General features: G+C 38.9%; 1 protein-coding gene across 7 annotated transcripts in view; it reads right to left on the reverse strand.

Annotated features, from left to right (window-relative positions):
• CTNND2 (catenin delta 2) overlaps positions 1-18750 on the reverse strand; it is a 712671-nt gene that overhangs the window by 75544 nt on the left and 618377 nt on the right. For all 7 annotated transcript variants that reach the window (XM_014260357.2, XM_088053661.1, XM_088053643.1 and 4 more), the window contains one exon: positions 12819-12992. In XM_014260357.2, the coding sequence (XP_014115832.2) occupies positions 12819-12992 (174 nt within the window). The remainder of the gene's footprint in view (positions 1-12818; positions 12993-18750) is intronic.

Genomic DNA, 18750 nt, shown 5'->3' on the forward strand with positions numbered 1-18750 from the left:
TATTCTGTGCTCTCTCCTCCAGTCTCTTCTCTAGAGCCAGTGTATAGGATGACCATCAGATAAGAAAGTAAAACACATCTTAAGGATCAATGAGTTTAACAGGAAATATTTTCTGAATATTTCTTTCCTACACCTTGATTTTAATTCAATATAAAGGATTCTATGAAAACAACAAACAGATATTTCTAAGCTTCCGGGTTTAATAAATATGTATTTCTCTGCCAGTTAGATGCATTCTCACCTGCAGCTGGGAAATGAGCAGTGCCTCCTTGCACTTAAAAAATGCTGTATTTTGTGTATCTCTCCCAGGGGAAGCATCTGTTGTGTCTGCTGTGATTACAAGGCGACTGCCAGCATGAGAGTTCAAGGTAGCAGCGAGAGTATTTTGAGAAAGAAGTGAGCCTCTTTGGTTGAGGTGAGAGTTCAAGCTAGCTGTGAGTATTCTGAAAGATGTTGTCAGTCACTGCAGAAGTACATCACTGATGAAGCAGCTCCAAAATGGGCTACATGGTGAACCAGTGGGGGTGTTTGTTTTGAGAGAAAAAAGCTTGTCTATTCAATACCAAGGAAAATAAAAAATGATCCTTAGATTTGTGGTGGTTTCACATTGATTGACATTTGGGGAAGAAGTAAGAAAACACCCCTGGAAGTGATTTCTTTGAGAGAAGTTGCTGGGAGCTTCCTCGGTGCCTGGGACAGGCCAATACTTGGCTGGTTCTGAGAATGGACAACATTTTGCACCATTCAGAAATTAGATCCGCCTCTGTGAGATCCACAGCTTAAAAACCACAAACCTGGGAACTCTCTTTTTCTCTCTTCTGGCCTCAAAAGGTAACGGGGCTCTGGTGGGGGCAGGCCCCACTCCCCTGCGGCCTGGGGGAGGCCCGGTCGGACCCCAGCAGCTCCCGAGCGGGGGATGGAGGCTGGGGGTGGGGGCCAGCCTGGCCCAGGCCACGGCTGCTGACATCTCACCCACACTAAGCTCCCCCTACCCCGGCCTGTACCGACAGCTCCAGGCCGAGCACCCCCCTCCAAGCGGCTGCTGGGCGGAGGGAGGGGCCCAGTGTGGCCTGAAATCCAACACCGTGACTGCTGCGGCCACTGCCTACAACTATCTGCAGGCCTGGCAAGATTTAATCCTTTCAGTGCTCAGACGAGACCTCCAGACCACTATTCTCTCCTCAAGAGAAAAAGACAAAGTAGAGACATAGAAAACAACATGAAGACACTGAGGTCAGTAAAGAAAGAGTCAAGCCCTAGACAGAAGATGAATAAAGAGATGTCTTAGCATTGGGTTGAAATATTCTTTTGGTAGGGCCATAAAGATGAACAATGATATACTGAAAAATCTCCTTTAATTCATGAAAGAATATGGGGGATGAAGTATTCAAATTGTTGATGTGAGCAAAGGCGTCCATTGATAAAGCCAAGCAGATACTGAAGTTGTTGTGATCCCATGAGACACCTGAACAGAGAGAAACATGAGAGTGATGAAGACCCTTTGCCTCCAGGGAGAGAAGAAGAAAACCTCTGTTCCCAGAGATGATCACAGAGACAGATGAAGAGAACCTTTGCCTTTGAACAACTCAAAATAATACCCCATGAGTTCATGGCCCATAGACACACCTCTAGGAGGGCTGTGAGAATGGAAGTGTCACGATGCAGAATTTTTGCACAGGCGACTTCTATTTATGGAAATGAAAAGCCACGAGAAAACTGTTTCTTGTGGAGAAGTCTCCGTGGCATGACAAGAGAACACTCCTCTCCCTACAAGAACTGATGAAAGACTATTGTATAGTTGGTATCTGATCTAACATACCAAGTTTTGTCTCTATGCTGTCAGTTGGGGAAGGAAAAATGTTAGGCAAGGAGAGGAAAGGTATTTTGGAAGATTTATTCTGATGCTTCTTATTCTTGCAGTTCTATTAATAAATTTTCTTTATACCTTTTAAATTTTGAAACTGTTTTGCCCTTCTCCTAATCCATATCTCACAGCAAGAAATGAGTAAGTGCACTGGTGATTTTAGCCGATGCTAAACTCACCATGGACTAAAACCTCAGTAAACAGTTTTCCTTCAGTTTTTTTAATCACCTACCAAGAGAAAACGTAAGTACTTGTTTCATAAAGCCAGGTTTACAACAGACTTCTTGGGATTTAGTATTTTCATCATCCATTCCAACCCAAAAGTTTAAGAGAAACAAATCAGGGAATGTTTTGCTTTTAAGCCTAGGAAGAGTAAGAGACATTGTAGGAGAAACGCTGAAATAACTCAGTATGAAAAAAAAAAAAAAGAAAATGTAAACCTCCTTAATAAATAAATGACATGCAAGCCTTCAGGATCTGTAATGAAGCAATTAATTTGATTACAACAGTAAAAAATGGAGCTCCAAAGTTTCACAAGGGAAAGATCCAGATAAAATGTTTTACAGATACACTTGTCACACGTACATCTAAAACATATAAACCTATAAAACAATGGGAAGAGTACTACAGAAAAATTATGTACAAAACTTCTGTGTACTCCTCTCCCTCCCAAACTTTTTCCAGAGGATGTCATCCACTTTGGGAAAAGTTCATGGACTCCTCAATGTGTGATTTGCTGTAATTTCATCCTCTGTTTCAAGTCATGAACCTTAGGCAGAAAGAGGGAAATGCTTTTAATTGTTTCGATGGTCTCTGAAGAACTTTCCATGTGGAACGTGGTATAAACTGTCTGGTTCTCTTTCCTTAAGCTGCCAATTAGGACAAGTCTCTGCAAGCAATTACAGTGTGCTGTGTGGATTTCAGGAAAGCTCAAACTGAGGTGCCTCAAAAGGCTATCTCGTTCTTGTAGAGAGTGAAGAAATTGATTCAGTCTCATGTATACTGATAATCTTTCTGTTTGCCTAAAGCCATTGTGGAGTGCCTACATTTCCACATTGTGGGTCAATTGCTAATACGAGCTCAGAGAAGTATAAAAGAGAAGAGATGAAAAATCATAAAAAAGAAAAGAGACAAAGGGTTTGCTGCCTATCAGTAACTAAACGAGGCACTCTGCTAATATGCCTAATCATCCTGTTACTGCACTAATCAGTGGCAGTGTCAATGATCAAATAGCTGTTCAGTTTGTAAAGCAAAAGCATTCCTATGGGAACAGCAAACACTTTAGTGTGTACAAGCAACTAGAAAATAAAATAAAATCATTGTTGTTGCATCAGATTGAGGCTAGATTATCAGAGACAAGCACAGAAGCCACAGTCTGTGCATGAACACACTTTACCAATGATGGAATTTGGGGGGGCATGACTACCACACATCACTTTGAAGGTACATAGTAGAGTTCTATGTCCACTTCCATTAGTAGTTCCCTTTCTATTTTCATCACAGTAATTAGGTAGGAAAATAGAGTAAACCTGCAAATGATTTCTTTTGTTTGTCAGCAATTGTTTGCAGAAGTGAATGCCTCTAAGGCTTTAAGATTATATTAGGCTGAAACTCTAGAAAAAAGTAATTACTTTAGATAAAACTCATTTATATTTTTCAGAAAAATTAAAAAGCATTTATTCACTTAACTACTTTTGGTGTTTTATATGGTTTTCTTTATTTCCCTATAAAGCAACAACACAGAACAATTAACTGAACAATTAACAACAACAAACTGAGCAATTAATAAATTTCCATTATAAAATGAAAAAGAAAAAAACTAGCAAAATAAATTTCCCCCTCAAAATACAAGAAAAAACAACAATTGTATACTTGACATTTTCAATGGATTAACTTTCCTGCCATTGACATCAGTGTTCCTGAAGTATCTGCAGAATATTTCATCACATACTTCAGTTTTGACTAGGATTTGGATGGTATTGGTACAGTTCAACACTGTGACCCAAAGACTACTGAGTTAATGAATATTAAAGGGAACTACTGAGATGTAAACTACAACACGAAAGCTAAATCAGGGCAGCAGGCATGACAAAGCAAACTAAGTTACTCAGCAAACTAGAGTACCAGGAAGATTAGAGAGACTTGAGGTCTGTTAGGAAAGGCTTAGAAAGAGTACATGCTAACAGCAGTAAAATAGCAGACCATGAAAAAGAACTACATGTTGAATAATATATGATCAATGAGTAAGTCAAGATTGATATTCCTCTCTGTCTCATCAGATTCAATGTAATATACCTATCAGAAAAAAAAAAGAAAATTCTTTTATATTTGAAAATTACAGATGTACTTTACTCAACTCTACAGGGATCTCTAAGTTACATGACCTTACAGAGAACAAAGCTCTGAAATCTTGGTTAACTTTCTGCAGTTTCTGGATCAAGCTGCAAGAGACTTCCCAAGGACTTTCTGCCCCCTCACTGCAGTGTTCTGTTCTCAGAAATGATCCTGTTTGGTATAGTACCACCAATTCCATATCTTTGTGTTGGGACAAGAGAAAAGTATTAACTGGTTAGTCTTCTCTTGCTCCACAACCTTAGTCAATCCTAAAGCAAAAGGAAAAAATCCAGTGGGCAAAGATACAAAGTTAAATAGATAATCTAGAAAAAAACCAAACAGTATTAACAGAAGTAATCTTAAACAGTGTCTTGGGTTGCAATGCCAGATGTAACCAAAAGTATGTATTCTATTACTATCTGTTGAAACCAGGTGGGACAGTTATCTCTTTCATGACCCATCCCTCATAACTGGGGGATATCTTCTGTTAATGGGCTAGCTGTTAAAACCAGATGTGGCAGTGTTCTTTATCCCTTCCAGGACCCATTCTCCCTCCAGAGGGACATTTTCTATTAATGGGCCATTGAGTCTCACTGCATGACTGATAAAATTACATCATCCCATTGTGAGGTGCTCCACTCAGGGGGAGGAGCCATGCATCTAAACATATATATCCTTGGAGATTCGGAACGCCATAGCAGCTTTTCACCACTGAATTCCCAGAGAAGAAAGACCAGATCCATCTATATCACTGGACCTTCAGAGGAAAACAACACCCTTCTATGGGATCATTACTTCAACAGGACCACATCTGTCACTCCAGGAGGACTGCAGCCACCATTTAATTGGACTGCTACCAACACCCTGACCAACAGGGTGTCAGGTTGTATTCTGAGTCTGTCAGTGGGGTTTTTTTTTGTTGTTGTTGTTTTCTTTTTTGTACTACTGCATTTTTATTTTAATTTTCCTAGTTAAGAACTGTTATTCCTATTCCCATCTCTTTGCCTTAGAGCCCCTTGATTTCAAAAATTATAATAATTAGGGGGGGTTACATTTTTCCATTTCAAGGGAGCTTATGGCCTTCTTTAGCAGACACCTGTCTTTTCAAACCAAGACAAACAGGAAGGTAAAACTGATAAGGAATTACTCTTGCACATCATTATTGGTTCTGCAGTACAAGTAGGTACAGATTATTTTGTGTTTCCAAAATAATCTGAGAAATTTTACAATCAGTTTTCCAAACACTGTAACTAATATAATTAAAATATAAAAGATTTGGGACAAAAGTGACACATCTCATGCAAAGAAAACTGCTTATATTAAGGGATTACTTTGACCATGAAGCCACTATGAACTATTGTTCTCCCATTCCACATACAGATGTCCATGGTGATTTCCTCATGATGTCTGTAATAAAAGTGCAGCAGCAGGTGTTGCTTTTTAAATATTTTCCTGTCCCTTCAATTTTGTCTTCTGTCCTCTAGAGCCAACAAATCTCACTTTAACAATTGATGCTGCCTCATTTACAAGGTGTTTCTAACCAGGTAAGAATTCCTGATGGAATAAACCATTGGAATTCCTGACAGAATAAAGCATTGGTTATTTAAAAAATTGACTTTGTTGATTACATAGTATAAGTGGTTTTCTGCATCCTATCACATACAGATTCATAATACTACTATTTTGGAGAAAATGAAAGTAAGCCTTTTCACTGTAATCCAAAAAAACTTTCTCCTGGAACAGCCTGATGAAACTTCAAAGGGTTAATACATAAATAACTAAAGTAATCAGAAAAGTCTGGCAAGGAACCCATAATATGTCCTTGCCTGATAAGAGTAGATTGATTACCTAGATGCCTGCTGCTTTAGAAAATAATTACTCATTATCTTCAAGTGTCTGGATGGTAGGGAGCTTGAAACTCTTTCTCATACTACTCTTTGAAGCAGCTGCACTGACATTGTGTCTAAATTGATCCCTTTTATATTTTCAGTTTCCTTATCTAATAATTTACTTAATGGAGCTTCTGCTCCTGTGAGAGTCAGATTTACCAAGCATGGAATTAACAAAATGAATGCAGTTGCTTGTCTAAGGAACAAAGACTAAGATAGCATCTAGCCTATCTCAAGAGATCAGGCCAATGACCCATAAACCCCATTCATGTGGATATTGTACCTGTATATTGGGGATCAAAGGCAGGGACATTCAGTAGCCTAACCAAAGATTAGCCTCTTCATTCCCTGCTGAGTATGATCAAACATGGAACAGAAAGGAGAAGAGCTAGAAAGAACCAGCAAGGAATGCTATAGTTTCATGAGATTCAATCTCAATCATGAGATTTCAACGGAGCAGCACTGCTCCTCATGTTACAGTCAAAGGATACGAAAGGAGGAGGGTTAGAAGAACTGCTACCTTGGACTTGCGGAGAACAAACTTTGGGCTGTGTAGGAAAATGGTTCACAGAGTACCTCGGGAGACAGGACTGAAGGGCAAAGAAGTCCAGAAAGGCTAGACATTCTTCCTGTTGTTGACAGCAACAAGTCATCCCTCTATGTTCAAAGATGAGCTGGTGGGGAAGAGTAGCAGTCTGGCTGAAAAAGAGCTTTGCTGGAGCTCAGGAAAAAATGAGCAGAGTTTATCCCTGCCCCTTGGAAGAAGGGAGCTCAGGAGGACTACATGCATGTTTTGAGGGAGAAAATCAGAAGGGCCAAAATCCAGCAAGAACTTAATCTGGCAACTGCTGTAAAAGACAACAGAAATGTCTCTATAAATACAACAAAAAGGTTAAGGAAAATCTCAATCCTTTATTGGATGCAGGGGGAAACACAGTGACAGGAGATGAGGAAAAGACTGAGGTACCTAATGCCTCATGCCCTTTCATCACAACAACCTCAGGCAGCATTACAGGCTGGGGGCAGAGGGGCTGGAAAGTGGCCCAGCAAAAAATGATCCAGGGGTGCTGGTTGACAGTGGATGAACATGATCCGGTGTGTGTCCAGGTGGCCAAGAAAGCCAAGAGCATCCTGGCCTGTATCAGCAATAGTGTGGAAAAGGAAGTTGGCCATCCTGTCATGAAAGCAGATGAGGAAGTTCATAAAGCCTGTAAAGTAACTGAGACAGAAGACTGAGTGCACAGAAGGGACTAACCAAGGCCCAAAGCAGGAGTGCTATCTGTTCCAATGTAAGCCATTGTGTTGCCAGAAGAAATATAGTAAATATTGTTTCCTGTTTTTTAAAGATGGGTATTGCCCATGTAAGTCATGATAGTACTTTTTTTTTTAAAGGATCATATGAATGAAGAAATTATTTTTAAGGGTTTGACAAACTAAGGAAATGCCACTTGTAGTTACAACGTTGTGTTACCCACTGCATGTAATAGAAAAGGTAATATAGGACCAGAGACAATGGACAATAACTGAAACACAGGACTTTTACAGAACAACAAGAATTGCTTTTTCACTTGAGAGGGGGACTGAGCATTGCCACAGGTTGCTCAGAGAGGCTGTAGAGCCTTGGAGACATTCTGAAGACCTTTCAGACATAGACCTAGGCAAATGCCTCGGAGTGGCCTTGCTTAAGCAGAGGGTTGGACCAGATGACCTCCTGAGGTCCCTGCCAATGTTAGCTCTTTTGTGATTCTATGATTCTATGATTCAGAGCAACAGGTCTTGCAATATTGTAGTAATGTCTGGCAGATAAACTGACATCAGCCTAAATTCAGCTGTCAGATACATACACAAAGAGACAGTAATAAGCAGATATCCTAATATTTCATTTCTTCCTGAGAGGGTAATTTTATTCAGAAGTGACCATATTGGATGCTTGACATTGTTAACTTAAGCACATTTTGCATATAACTTCTTACAGGCTCAGCAATTCAATGTGTTAATAGCCAAATTGACCAAGGTGCAATCTAAAAAAGAACTTGTCGCTTTTATTTTCACCATCTGAGGAGAGGTACTAATGCCAGACTACATATAAAAAGATTATTTTTTACTGGAGTACTCTTGTAATTTAAAGCATGTAATTTTTTTTCAAGGCATTAAAATTTTTCGAAGGCATTAAAATAAAAAAATTACATGAGGTTGCAGAAAGAACTTCTGGTTTGAAGAGTTATAGTAGGAGAAATTTCTTAATAAGCAGGCAATTGTCTTCAGAATAGAGCTGAGGGAGTCAGAAAGCCTCCTCTTTTCTTATTCTACATTTTTGCACAAATTTCGTTAAACACAAATTAAGTGGCAAAGAAAAATAAAAGAGGTTCCAGTGAAAGTTAATACCTAATGGGAAATAAAGAGTTTGCACTAGTTCCAAAGGCATGTCTCAAACTTTATTTCTTCAGGGAAAACTCCAGCTAAAATTGACAAGGAAAGTGTTTCCCCAGTTTTATTATTTCATATTTCTAAGCAGCTTTAATATTTGAGTATATTATATTAAGTATAATTACAAAAAGCCTATTCTTTAAAAAAAAAAAAATTAATCTTAGAGCGGCAATGAGAGGAAGCAAAACCAAACCCAATGGCAATGCTTTTCATGTGTTGCTCCTTCTGTCTGCAGGATGTTCAGGATACTGTGAAACTACCATGGTTATGACTGATGGGATAAAATGCTTCAGGAAGCAATGACTTCTCTAAAACAGCAACCCTTCCAGACCCACATAGCAGCTGAGCTCTGGAGATCCAGGGCTGACAACCTGCCCCATTGCTGTCAGGTAGCAGCACTGTGCTTGGAGTGTGTATTACTGGCAGCCAGTCAGGAGGGGGACATGCAGTGTCACTGTGCAGGGCAGAAGTTAGATCTTGGGCAGCGATATGGAAAATGTTAATTTATCCAGTCTTTCCAAAAGACTCATGTATTTGGCTGTCTCCATAGATATTATTTCAGAAGGGCCAACCAATCCTGTTTTTCATAGATATGCTTACTTTTGTTCAAGCAAGCACATGAAAAAAAAGATATCTCTGTGAGGATATGCATGTAACTTTCCATGACAGAGATGTTTCTTCAGATTCCGATACCAGTGTCCTCATGTGACAACATCTTGATGCAGAATATTGAGATGAACAAATGTCTGTGTTTATCTGAAACAGTCTCTCCCAAAATGAGTTCTGTTTTGTATATAAGCTGACAATCTTTTTTGAAACCAGAATATACACCAAAGTCAAGAAATGCAGTCATAAATTATGCCAGGTTAAATTTCCACATTGAAAATATTCTTCCTCATAACTCAAAATCAGTATCCTGTTTTACTGATTCTTCATTTGGATCTCTTTATATATTTGCCACCAAGATGCTCCTTTTCTGATTTATTACAGATTGTGCTTGGTCTAATAATTATTGCACTGACCAAATATTTCATTAGCCATTTTAAAAAACTCCAAATTTTTACTTTGCAGATAGGTAATATATATATCAAGACCTTAGTCCAAAGTGTTTCATTTTGGCATAGAAAAACTGTACATAAATGTTGCATACCAGGAGTTGGTGGGGAATCCCATGAGTGGAATACCCTGGAATGAGACCCATGTTTAAGAAATGTTCTCCCACAGTTCCTTTTTGTTTTATGTACCCCAGTTACATCATTCAAGTTACATCATCCTGGTTATGTCACTCCTTGTCCCCACCCCAGAATTTTGTCATCTCTGTTTTCCACCCCAGTTCTAGAATGTTCCCCACTCCTGGTTTCCCCACTGGTCCCCATTCTGTCACTCTGCCTTTGGACCCTGATTGGCTGTTGTCCTTTAACCATGCCTCTGCACTGCCCTTGTGCCCTCTACCCATTGGCCCTCATGATGCTCTGCCCTTCCCTGTCTGTATAAGACCCTGGACCATCCTTTGTTCTTGGTTCCCTGACTCTGGTCCCATTTTTGGTGAGGATAATAAACTCCCCAGGAATACCAAACAAAGAACCCCTCTCGTCTCTCTTGTTTGACATTCATAAAGATCACGGTGTGCGAGCGTCTGGTGCATGGAGCTATCCCTTTCACCAGAGACACAGCTCTTGGGAAGATGGTGGTTTCGGCAGCTCCTGCCACGCTGCTGAACATAAATATGTCACACTTTTTTCTTTTATGTTAGTATTTGGCTTTAGAAGGAATTCCTGCAACTGAAGCAGTGCTAAAAATGTCCTACAGACCATGTGCATGTGTTGATTTTATGTGTATGTATCCCTGAGAAACTATATTCCCTGAAATAATGAAAACTTTCAGCCTTTCTGAGCTGTTAATCCTTAAAGCTACATACTGCTGCTTTCTTTTTGTGCTTCAAATTTTCCAAAGTTGTCTAGGAGATTTAGACACATATTGTCTGTTAATTCTAGTGGTAGACATTTATCTAAATCCCCTACACAACTTTTTATTTTTTTAAAAATTACTCAGGCTTCCTTTTATCTGCTCACTTTCCCTCTGTAATAGCACTGGCTAAGCACTCCCTCTGTTAAAAATATTACCTCTTGGCCACACAAGAGGATTAGACAGCTTTGTACCAGAGGAACCAAAAGGGTGAAACAGTTAGGAAAGAAATATGCAAGTGTATCAACTACATTGTATTTTTTTCCAGAAAATACTGTATTTTCAGTAGTGTGTGAGCACATCCTGCAGGCTGTGTGCCTCATATAGTCTATGACTCTTCTGGCATTAAAATAATGCTAATTGGAAAAAGCCCACAACTACTATTGCTATTAATATTAATAGCAACATTGTTTATCTTCATACAGTTTGCTCTTCTCTCTTTCAGTCCATCATAAAGTTATTCTTGAAAGAATTCAAGTAAAAAAATTTCCATTCTTTTTACAATTACCATTTGTTGGAGGAACTAAAATATTAAAATCTCCCTTAGGAATAACCTCTTCTTTTAAGAGTTCTCTATCTTTTATTTCAGTCATTTTATATCTGGACTGCAGCAGTGGAAAGGAGAGGTCAAAAGGTGGAAACATCAATGCTTATGTAATCCCCAAAGAGGATTACTCCCCTCACAAGAATGGCTAGTATGACATGTGAAATTAAAGATATTTATTCTGTGTCTCACATCCCTTTTTGTAGAATTGGTGGATCTTTAGAAAAATAGAGCAATATGAGAACAACTCAGCTTTTCTCATGGTATCAGCACAGATAGTATTAAAGTCCAAAACCAGTTTTTCTAAGCCAGCCAAACCAAAGAGCTCTACAGAGCCTCCCTTCCTCTCCCTGTACACTTCTGCCAACTAAAGGATGACAGGTATACAGATTTATTAGAAATAGGAGAAGGAACACCACTTGGATTTTAGCACTTCTATTAGTCCTGGCAAACATGTAGGCATTGTTTTCTCATTTGGACCAGGGCTACAACCATTCCCAGATGGATAGAACACATTTATTGCATTTCTCTGCCAGGATTACACCATGCAGTCTACAACATGAGAATAATAAAACCATAATGATTTTCAGGCACAGTACAAGATACTGTATAGGACAAAAAAATCACTGAAGAGGTACTTTGTTAAATCATTTTACATTACACTGAATGCAACAGTCAAAGGCATATTATAAGTCTAGTGGAACACAAGTATAAAAAAACCAAAAAACCATCATTTTCCTTGGCAGAGCTAGTGAGTGTGCCAACCCAACTTCCAATAAAACTTTATGGGAGAACGAAAACAATTTCTAAGTGTCAGTGCTAATATTTCAGATCGAATGCTTAATTAAATTGGTATTTACGTATCTCATATGAATGCCCAGCTGCTTAAAACCCAACAGGATACCTTCTGAGACATAACTTTGGTCAGTGCATTTCCCCACACATGACTGTTTTCACTGTAAATGAGAAAAATTCCTGATAAGAATTAATTTAAAATCAATGCACTATAGTTACACCATAGGATTAGACAGTTAGCAGCTTCACCCGATTCAACCAGTTTACCATCAGGAAAGTTGCCCTAAAAAGTAAACAAAGTTTAATGTTATCTTGAATTTTACTGATTTGTTCTAAATTTTTAAGTATTTTCTAAAATTTTTTACTTGACATAGTGCAAATAATACGTGAAAGAAAAATGGTGCTTTTGAATATAATTGAAAAATAGGATTAGCTGGAGTACAGTGCCTTGATTCCACATTTCCTCACTCACTGGATATAATTAATCATATTTTGAATGTATTTTAATAATGCCTTATTTTAAAAAAAGGTAGATGCTAAGATTACTTGTGCTGGTGTTGCATCATTTATATCTTGCTCTGCTGTGCCCTGGATTCTTCTAAGGGACAGAATGTCAACCAGTTTCTGCAGTGACAAAACAACATGATTTAATCTGATTGCCACTGGTGGCATTTTTGTCTCATTTTTCATGGCTCTATCACCCAGGTTCATGATGAACTGCTTCTCCTCATTCTCCACATTTGGATATTGGTTTTCAGTGGCAATTTTTCATACTTGATTTGACTGATGTGATCTTTGCTGCTATATGCTGGCATTTGCTATGATATGACTACCTAGGACTTGAAATACTATGTCAAATCTGACTTCAGATAGTTCTATGAGAACAGAAGGTGATTCCACTACCAGAAGCAATTAGATACATTTGTATCAGCAACCTGCTGTCAGCTGTAGGGTGGTTTCACAACTAAAGAGGAAATACATATTGGTTTAATATTCCTACCTTCCAACTCCCAGCAGCCAAGTTCTGCAGTGCCCCTGCTGCCCCCTCCAGCGTGTCTGGATTTGAGCACTCAGAAAGAAGTGTGAGGTAGGGTTTGACTATTGAAGGGTGCCACAGCATCTGGATTCCTTTGGGTGGTTCTGCACAGTCTGGGAGAGGTCCTACGCCATCCCACTGTTGGAAAGCACAAATCAGATTGTCAGCAAAGAATAGTGAAACACATTTGAGAATTGCCTCAGTTGAAACTATAACATCAGTGAAGGCATCCATAAAGAGATGTTCTCAATTTTTGTACATCATGTGATTCTTCATGGAAGAACCAAATTTCCTATTCAATATTCCTTATAGATGAGCTGTAAGATTGGCAGAAATCCCAATGTTTTAGCTAGCTGACATAACAAAAACACTTTTCACTGCATGTATTTTTTCTGTGTGGGAACAAGCCCAATCTTAAGAGGCAAATCTAAAACTTGCATGGGGATAAGAGATTTTCTTTCCCATCCTTCTCAGTTCCCCATGTTCTCTCTCTTCCCATGAGAGGAAAAACAACACAGAATGCTACTATGGAAAATCAAATCATTCAAGCCCATGAACCCTCCATCACATGAAAGGCACAAGTGTGACAAGTCTTCCTCAACCACACAACTTCGTCTTCTCACAATGAGAGTGCAGGAGGTATTCAGCCAGCCAGCTGTGAGGTCTGAGACTCCAATGCAATTGGTAGAACCAGCTCTTACAAAACACATTGTTCCTCTCATCACATACAGAGTTTTTCCATGAGAAACAACGCAAGTCTGATATCCAAAATGTGCAATATTTAAACCTGAACAACAGGTAGGTTATTGCACAAAACCCACTCTTACCAGAAGTAAATACTGTATTCCAGGAGGACAGGGATTCTCCTCTCCAGTGGAGCACACAATACTTGCACCTCACATATGAAACATCTCAAAGGAAAATACACAGACTTTCTTTTTGCCTTTTAAACAAAAGTAAGACGTGGAGTGCACTTTCAACAAAATTTTAAATAGAAATCTACTTACATATTTATTGTATATTTTGTTTCATTTTGTACAGATAAAGAGATTTTAATAATTCATGCCACTAGTGCCACTGTTAGGAACAAGCCTTAACTTTTTTATAAAATATCTTTTCTAACACTCTGACATGTCCACATTGCATAATACAATAAAAAGTAAACCTTTTAGTACCTTGGGTTAGAGATTACTTTGTCTATATAAACAAAAAATCTGTACCATAACATTAAACATTTTCTAAATATACAAATATAGAATAAGTCAAATTAACTCCTTGTTTAAATCTGCAACAGTTAACTAGTTATGAGTGTACAATAATACTTGCACTGGGAAAGACCTAGAACCTCTTGTTCTCAGGAAGTATCAATCATACTTTATTTACACTAACTTTAAAAATAAAATACATACGTTTTAAGGGACAATTAAGTCTTCCCTAATAACAAAGAACCCAATTTCAACAAGATTTTGTGTGATTAATACCTTTAGGAATGAAACCTGCTGTTTTTTTTCTAAATTAAAGCAGAACAAACACCAGAGTGGAAAGCTAGAGGAGCCATTTCATACACAAGCAGTTACCAGAAAGCAGCTCAGATGTGAAACTCACTACGCTGGACAAATGTTACTTGAAAGAACTGGCATAGCAATGCCCAGAGATGGTTGAGAAAGCAGAGGACAAATGCCTTCTGGAGAAACAATGCCTTCAAATGACACTATTATTGAGCTGTGTCTTTGAAATTTTTAATGCATTTCTGCCCTTAAACCAACAGATTGTTTTTAATGCATGTGACTCAGTTCTTCTTTTTCCTCCTTATAAATCACCAGCCTTGCCAGAAATGAGTGCTTTTCAGCTCATAAAAAATACATTAAAGCTTGCTTCTTACTTTAATTCTCTCAGAATTTAATCATTCACACTGTCAAGATTTTTTTTTTGAAAACAAATGAAAGACATATGTTACAGGTCAAATCTGACCTCACACCAGGTTTAGGTTTTGTACCTTAGTAAGTCTACTATTGAATGACTTGTGATATCCAAGGACACCAATTCAAGTCTTCACTTGTCTCATTCCAACTTGCATGAATTATACATTATGCAAGTGAAGAGTGTTTGCACAGGGTATATTATTTCAAGGACAAAACACATGAAATGCATCAAATGTATAAGATCTACGCATATGAGGGGGTATATGCTTATGTGAGAATATAATTTTTTTTTTATGCTTGGCTATTTACACTCTTATGATCCCAAGGACTACTGAAAATCAGCTGATATAAATAGGTCCCTATATACATGTTCACGCTGTGCTGGTACGTATAAAGCACTAGAAATGATCTAGCAGATAAATTAATATTTAATGTTGTTTTGCCATTCTGCCTAGTAATGAGAAAACATAAAGAAAAAGGAGACAAATCATTGCATTTCCCTGCCTTTTTTGCAACTCATTTTCAACATGATTGCATTAATTTATCATCAACTGTGAGGGAAGACCTTTTTCTCCAAGATGCTGTGATGCCTCAGAGTCCATGTAATAATGATGAAAACCTTTGGTACCGCACATGCATGTGCAGTGAAAGCACACGAAATTCAGTGACCCTGGAAAACTTCCTGCACTGCTCTTCAGATGCTGTGTGTGTGCCCAGAGCAGCCGAGGGCTGCACAGGGAGGGTGTACTTCACAGTAGTTGGTATGGGGCCATGTTTTGGATTTGTGCTGGAAACAGTGTTGATAACCCAGGGATGTTTTAGTCACTGCTGGGTAACACTGACACAGCCTTTTCTGCTCCTCATTCCACCCCATCAGCAAGGAGAATGGGGATGCACAGAGCTGGGAGGGAATACCATCAGGACATCTTACTCCAACTGACCAAGGGGACATTCCATACCACGTGGTGTCATGCTGAGAATATAAAGCTATGGGGAAGAAAAACAAAGGGAGGGCATTCGAAGGGATGGGGTTTGTTTACCCAAATCATTGTTATACATGATGGAGCCCTGCTTTCCTGGGGATGGCTGAGGATGGGAAGTGTTCATGACTGCCCATGGGAATGAATTCCTTCCTTTGCTTTGCTTGCAAGTGGGGCTTTTGCCTTCTCCGTTAAAGTACTTTTACCTCAGCCCACGTGTTTTCTCACTTTCACTCTTCTTCACCACCACCCCATTGAGTGAACAGCTGTGTAGGTTTGGTTGCTGACTGGGGTTAAACCATGACACCCACTGTGCCTGTGGCAGCCTCGTCACTGTAGGGCTTAGGGGCTTCTGGTGTCTTTTGTCTAGCTGAGACCAGTGCCTGAAGCCCAACTGTTGCAGGGCATGCAGAATTGAGACAGATAAGCAAAGAAGCTATTGGAAAGGAGATTTGCCTGATCTTCATTAATTTATTTTGTATTTCATAAACATCAATTGCCTGAGAAAAAAAAATTCCCCAAGTGGTATTAGAGTCCATATCTAAAATAGTGGTTAAGGCATGGCAGAAGTTGCTTCACAGTTTGCATTGCTAAATATTTATGAGCTGAGGCAGCATCCTCACCCAGTAAACACCTCTACCTAGTAAATTACTGGAAGAGTTACTGTACTATTGCAGCATGTCATAAATATAAATAATATTTATAATATAAATAATATTTATATAAATAGCAATATAAAAAACTGTATTTGTCTTAGTTTAGGGCAAATTAGGAATGAAAACTCCAAATGGGGATTTCCCCAGGGAAATGCCCCTCCTCACTAACTGGTCCGGGAAAAGAAAAAAAATTCTTTAGAGAGAAGTGGAAAAAGCTGTTTATTTAACAGAAATTGAGTAATATTAAATAATAAAACCTTTTGCTGTTCGATGGGATGGCAAGTCTAGGAAGAAAAGTCCTTTTCATGTGGTGTAGCTCGGCTCGCTCAGGTTCTTATCAGTCCCTCCGTCGCTGGAAAGTGCCGAGGCCCAGGCCCCGGTGGGCCACAGGCGTGAGCTCCCGGGGTTTGGCTGGGTGTTCAGTCCAGAGCAGGCTTGCACAGATCCAAGAAAATTGGGAAAAAAACAAACAAAGGTCCAGGGAACTCCTCTGCCTCAGCTAGCTAGAACTAACTAAAAGCCAGAGAGAAGCTCTGTCCCGCTGTCTGTCCGTGCTGCAGACACCACAGTCCAGGAGCGGGATGTGTGGGAGTGATGTTTTTCCTTAACACAAACTGCGCGCTTCTTCTTCCCCCTCTCTTGCTCTCAAAGCCAGTCTTAAAGGTGCAGAACTTAATATATAACATAAACCAGACGATTGGGGATACCAGTATCATAAAGTCACCCCAGGACACAGCACATCAGGAATGATCAGGAAGGTCTATTTGAAATAGACTGAGGCTACAGTAGGAGCCTCTGGAAAAGAGGACAACATGCAGTTACTCTTTCTAGCTTATACTAAGGAGAAAAAAAAAAAGTCATAAACAAATATTCCTTCCAGGCTTCCCTCCTTCAGCTGAAATTACCCACATATATTGTGCTTGAAGCTGACAAACTGCTTGTTACGTGGGTGAGATACAAATCTCTCATTTCTCGAGACTGGTGTAAAAAAAGGATGAAAGTCAAGAAAAATAAAAAGCCAAATACCAAGGCCTTTTAAGAACAAAAGACTTTTGATAGTAAGAGTACTCTAATAAAATTTCCAAATTTTCATAATTGTGAGGAACTTTGAGAGGAGAAAAAGATCACTCATTGAGATTCTCTCCTGTGATGCACAACAGATTATCTACCACCTTTCTCATTTTAATGAAACTAAATCCGTATTTATAGTGCAATTGTACTAAATACCTGGGAAGGCTTCAACTCAGCAAGAGCAGTGCCCTGCGGATTTTGGGGTTTGTACTAACAACCTCAAATTAGTGGGGCTTGCTTTTAAATATGTATCACATGACAATAGGTTTTCCTGTGATAACAAAACAACAGTATTGTATTTTAATTTATTGCATATAAATACTTCTTTCCCCCAGTCTGTACAAAATACCACTACTAAAAAAATCTAGAAGATTAAAACAAACACTAGCAATGTCTGTAGCCATCTAGACCTCTCTCCAATGATCCTAGACATTTGGGATAGTCTGATAACACTGTAGCTATGCTCCTTGAACCAGCAGTGACAAAATTCATATGAGCAATTACACAGTGCTTACTGAAACCATTTCTGAAATGCCAAAGACTTTTAAATTAACAGGCCCTCTAAGATGACACTGGTATCTCATCCTGCATGTCTTAGTGGCTGTGACAGTCTCTGCCAGGTCTCCCTAGACATGTCAGTCTAATAACCTCTTCTGGACACCTTTGTCCAAGAGGTGAATTGGCCAATGCTGTCAAGCACAGAAATCAGAAATTCAGCAACAAAACTACACCCAAGTCACAGAGCTTGATTTCAGAATCCATGCAGCTGACACTAAGCAGGCAGAAATATCACTGTTTACATCAAATCAAACTTCAGTTTAGATATCCAGGCCTAAATAAAGATGGTAAATATAAATGCAGGTATTGACACAGTGACTACAGGAGCATGGTGGGAAGGGCAGAGCTAATTGCATAAATAATGGTACCCTTCCCAGTTTAATGCAACAACATTTACAATTATAGTAAAGGTGTTTGAAATGCTTTCAAAACATTTCAATGTATTGAATCATTATAATTAATCTCAGATATTAATAAATCTAAATTGTACTTTACATTACACTTTACACTCTTAAAATAGTTGTCAATACCTTTATTCAACTGTTTATTATTATGCTTAGCTAAGATGAAAATATTAATTCAGTTTGTGCATTTTCTCTTTGCTTAAAAACAGACCCTTCCCAAATGAAAGGGGATAGAGTTAAAGCTGGGAAAACAGTCCTTGGCATGTCATTGCATGCCCTTCTCTCCACAGAAAGCTGAAGCTAAC

This window comes from Pseudopodoces humilis, chromosome 1, assembly GCF_049639895.1.
Source record: "Pseudopodoces humilis isolate 2021_Gansu_Grassland_sample_001 chromosome 1, ASM4963989v1, whole genome shotgun sequence".
Lineage (NCBI taxonomy): Eukaryota > Metazoa > Chordata > Aves > Passeriformes > Paridae > Pseudopodoces > Pseudopodoces humilis.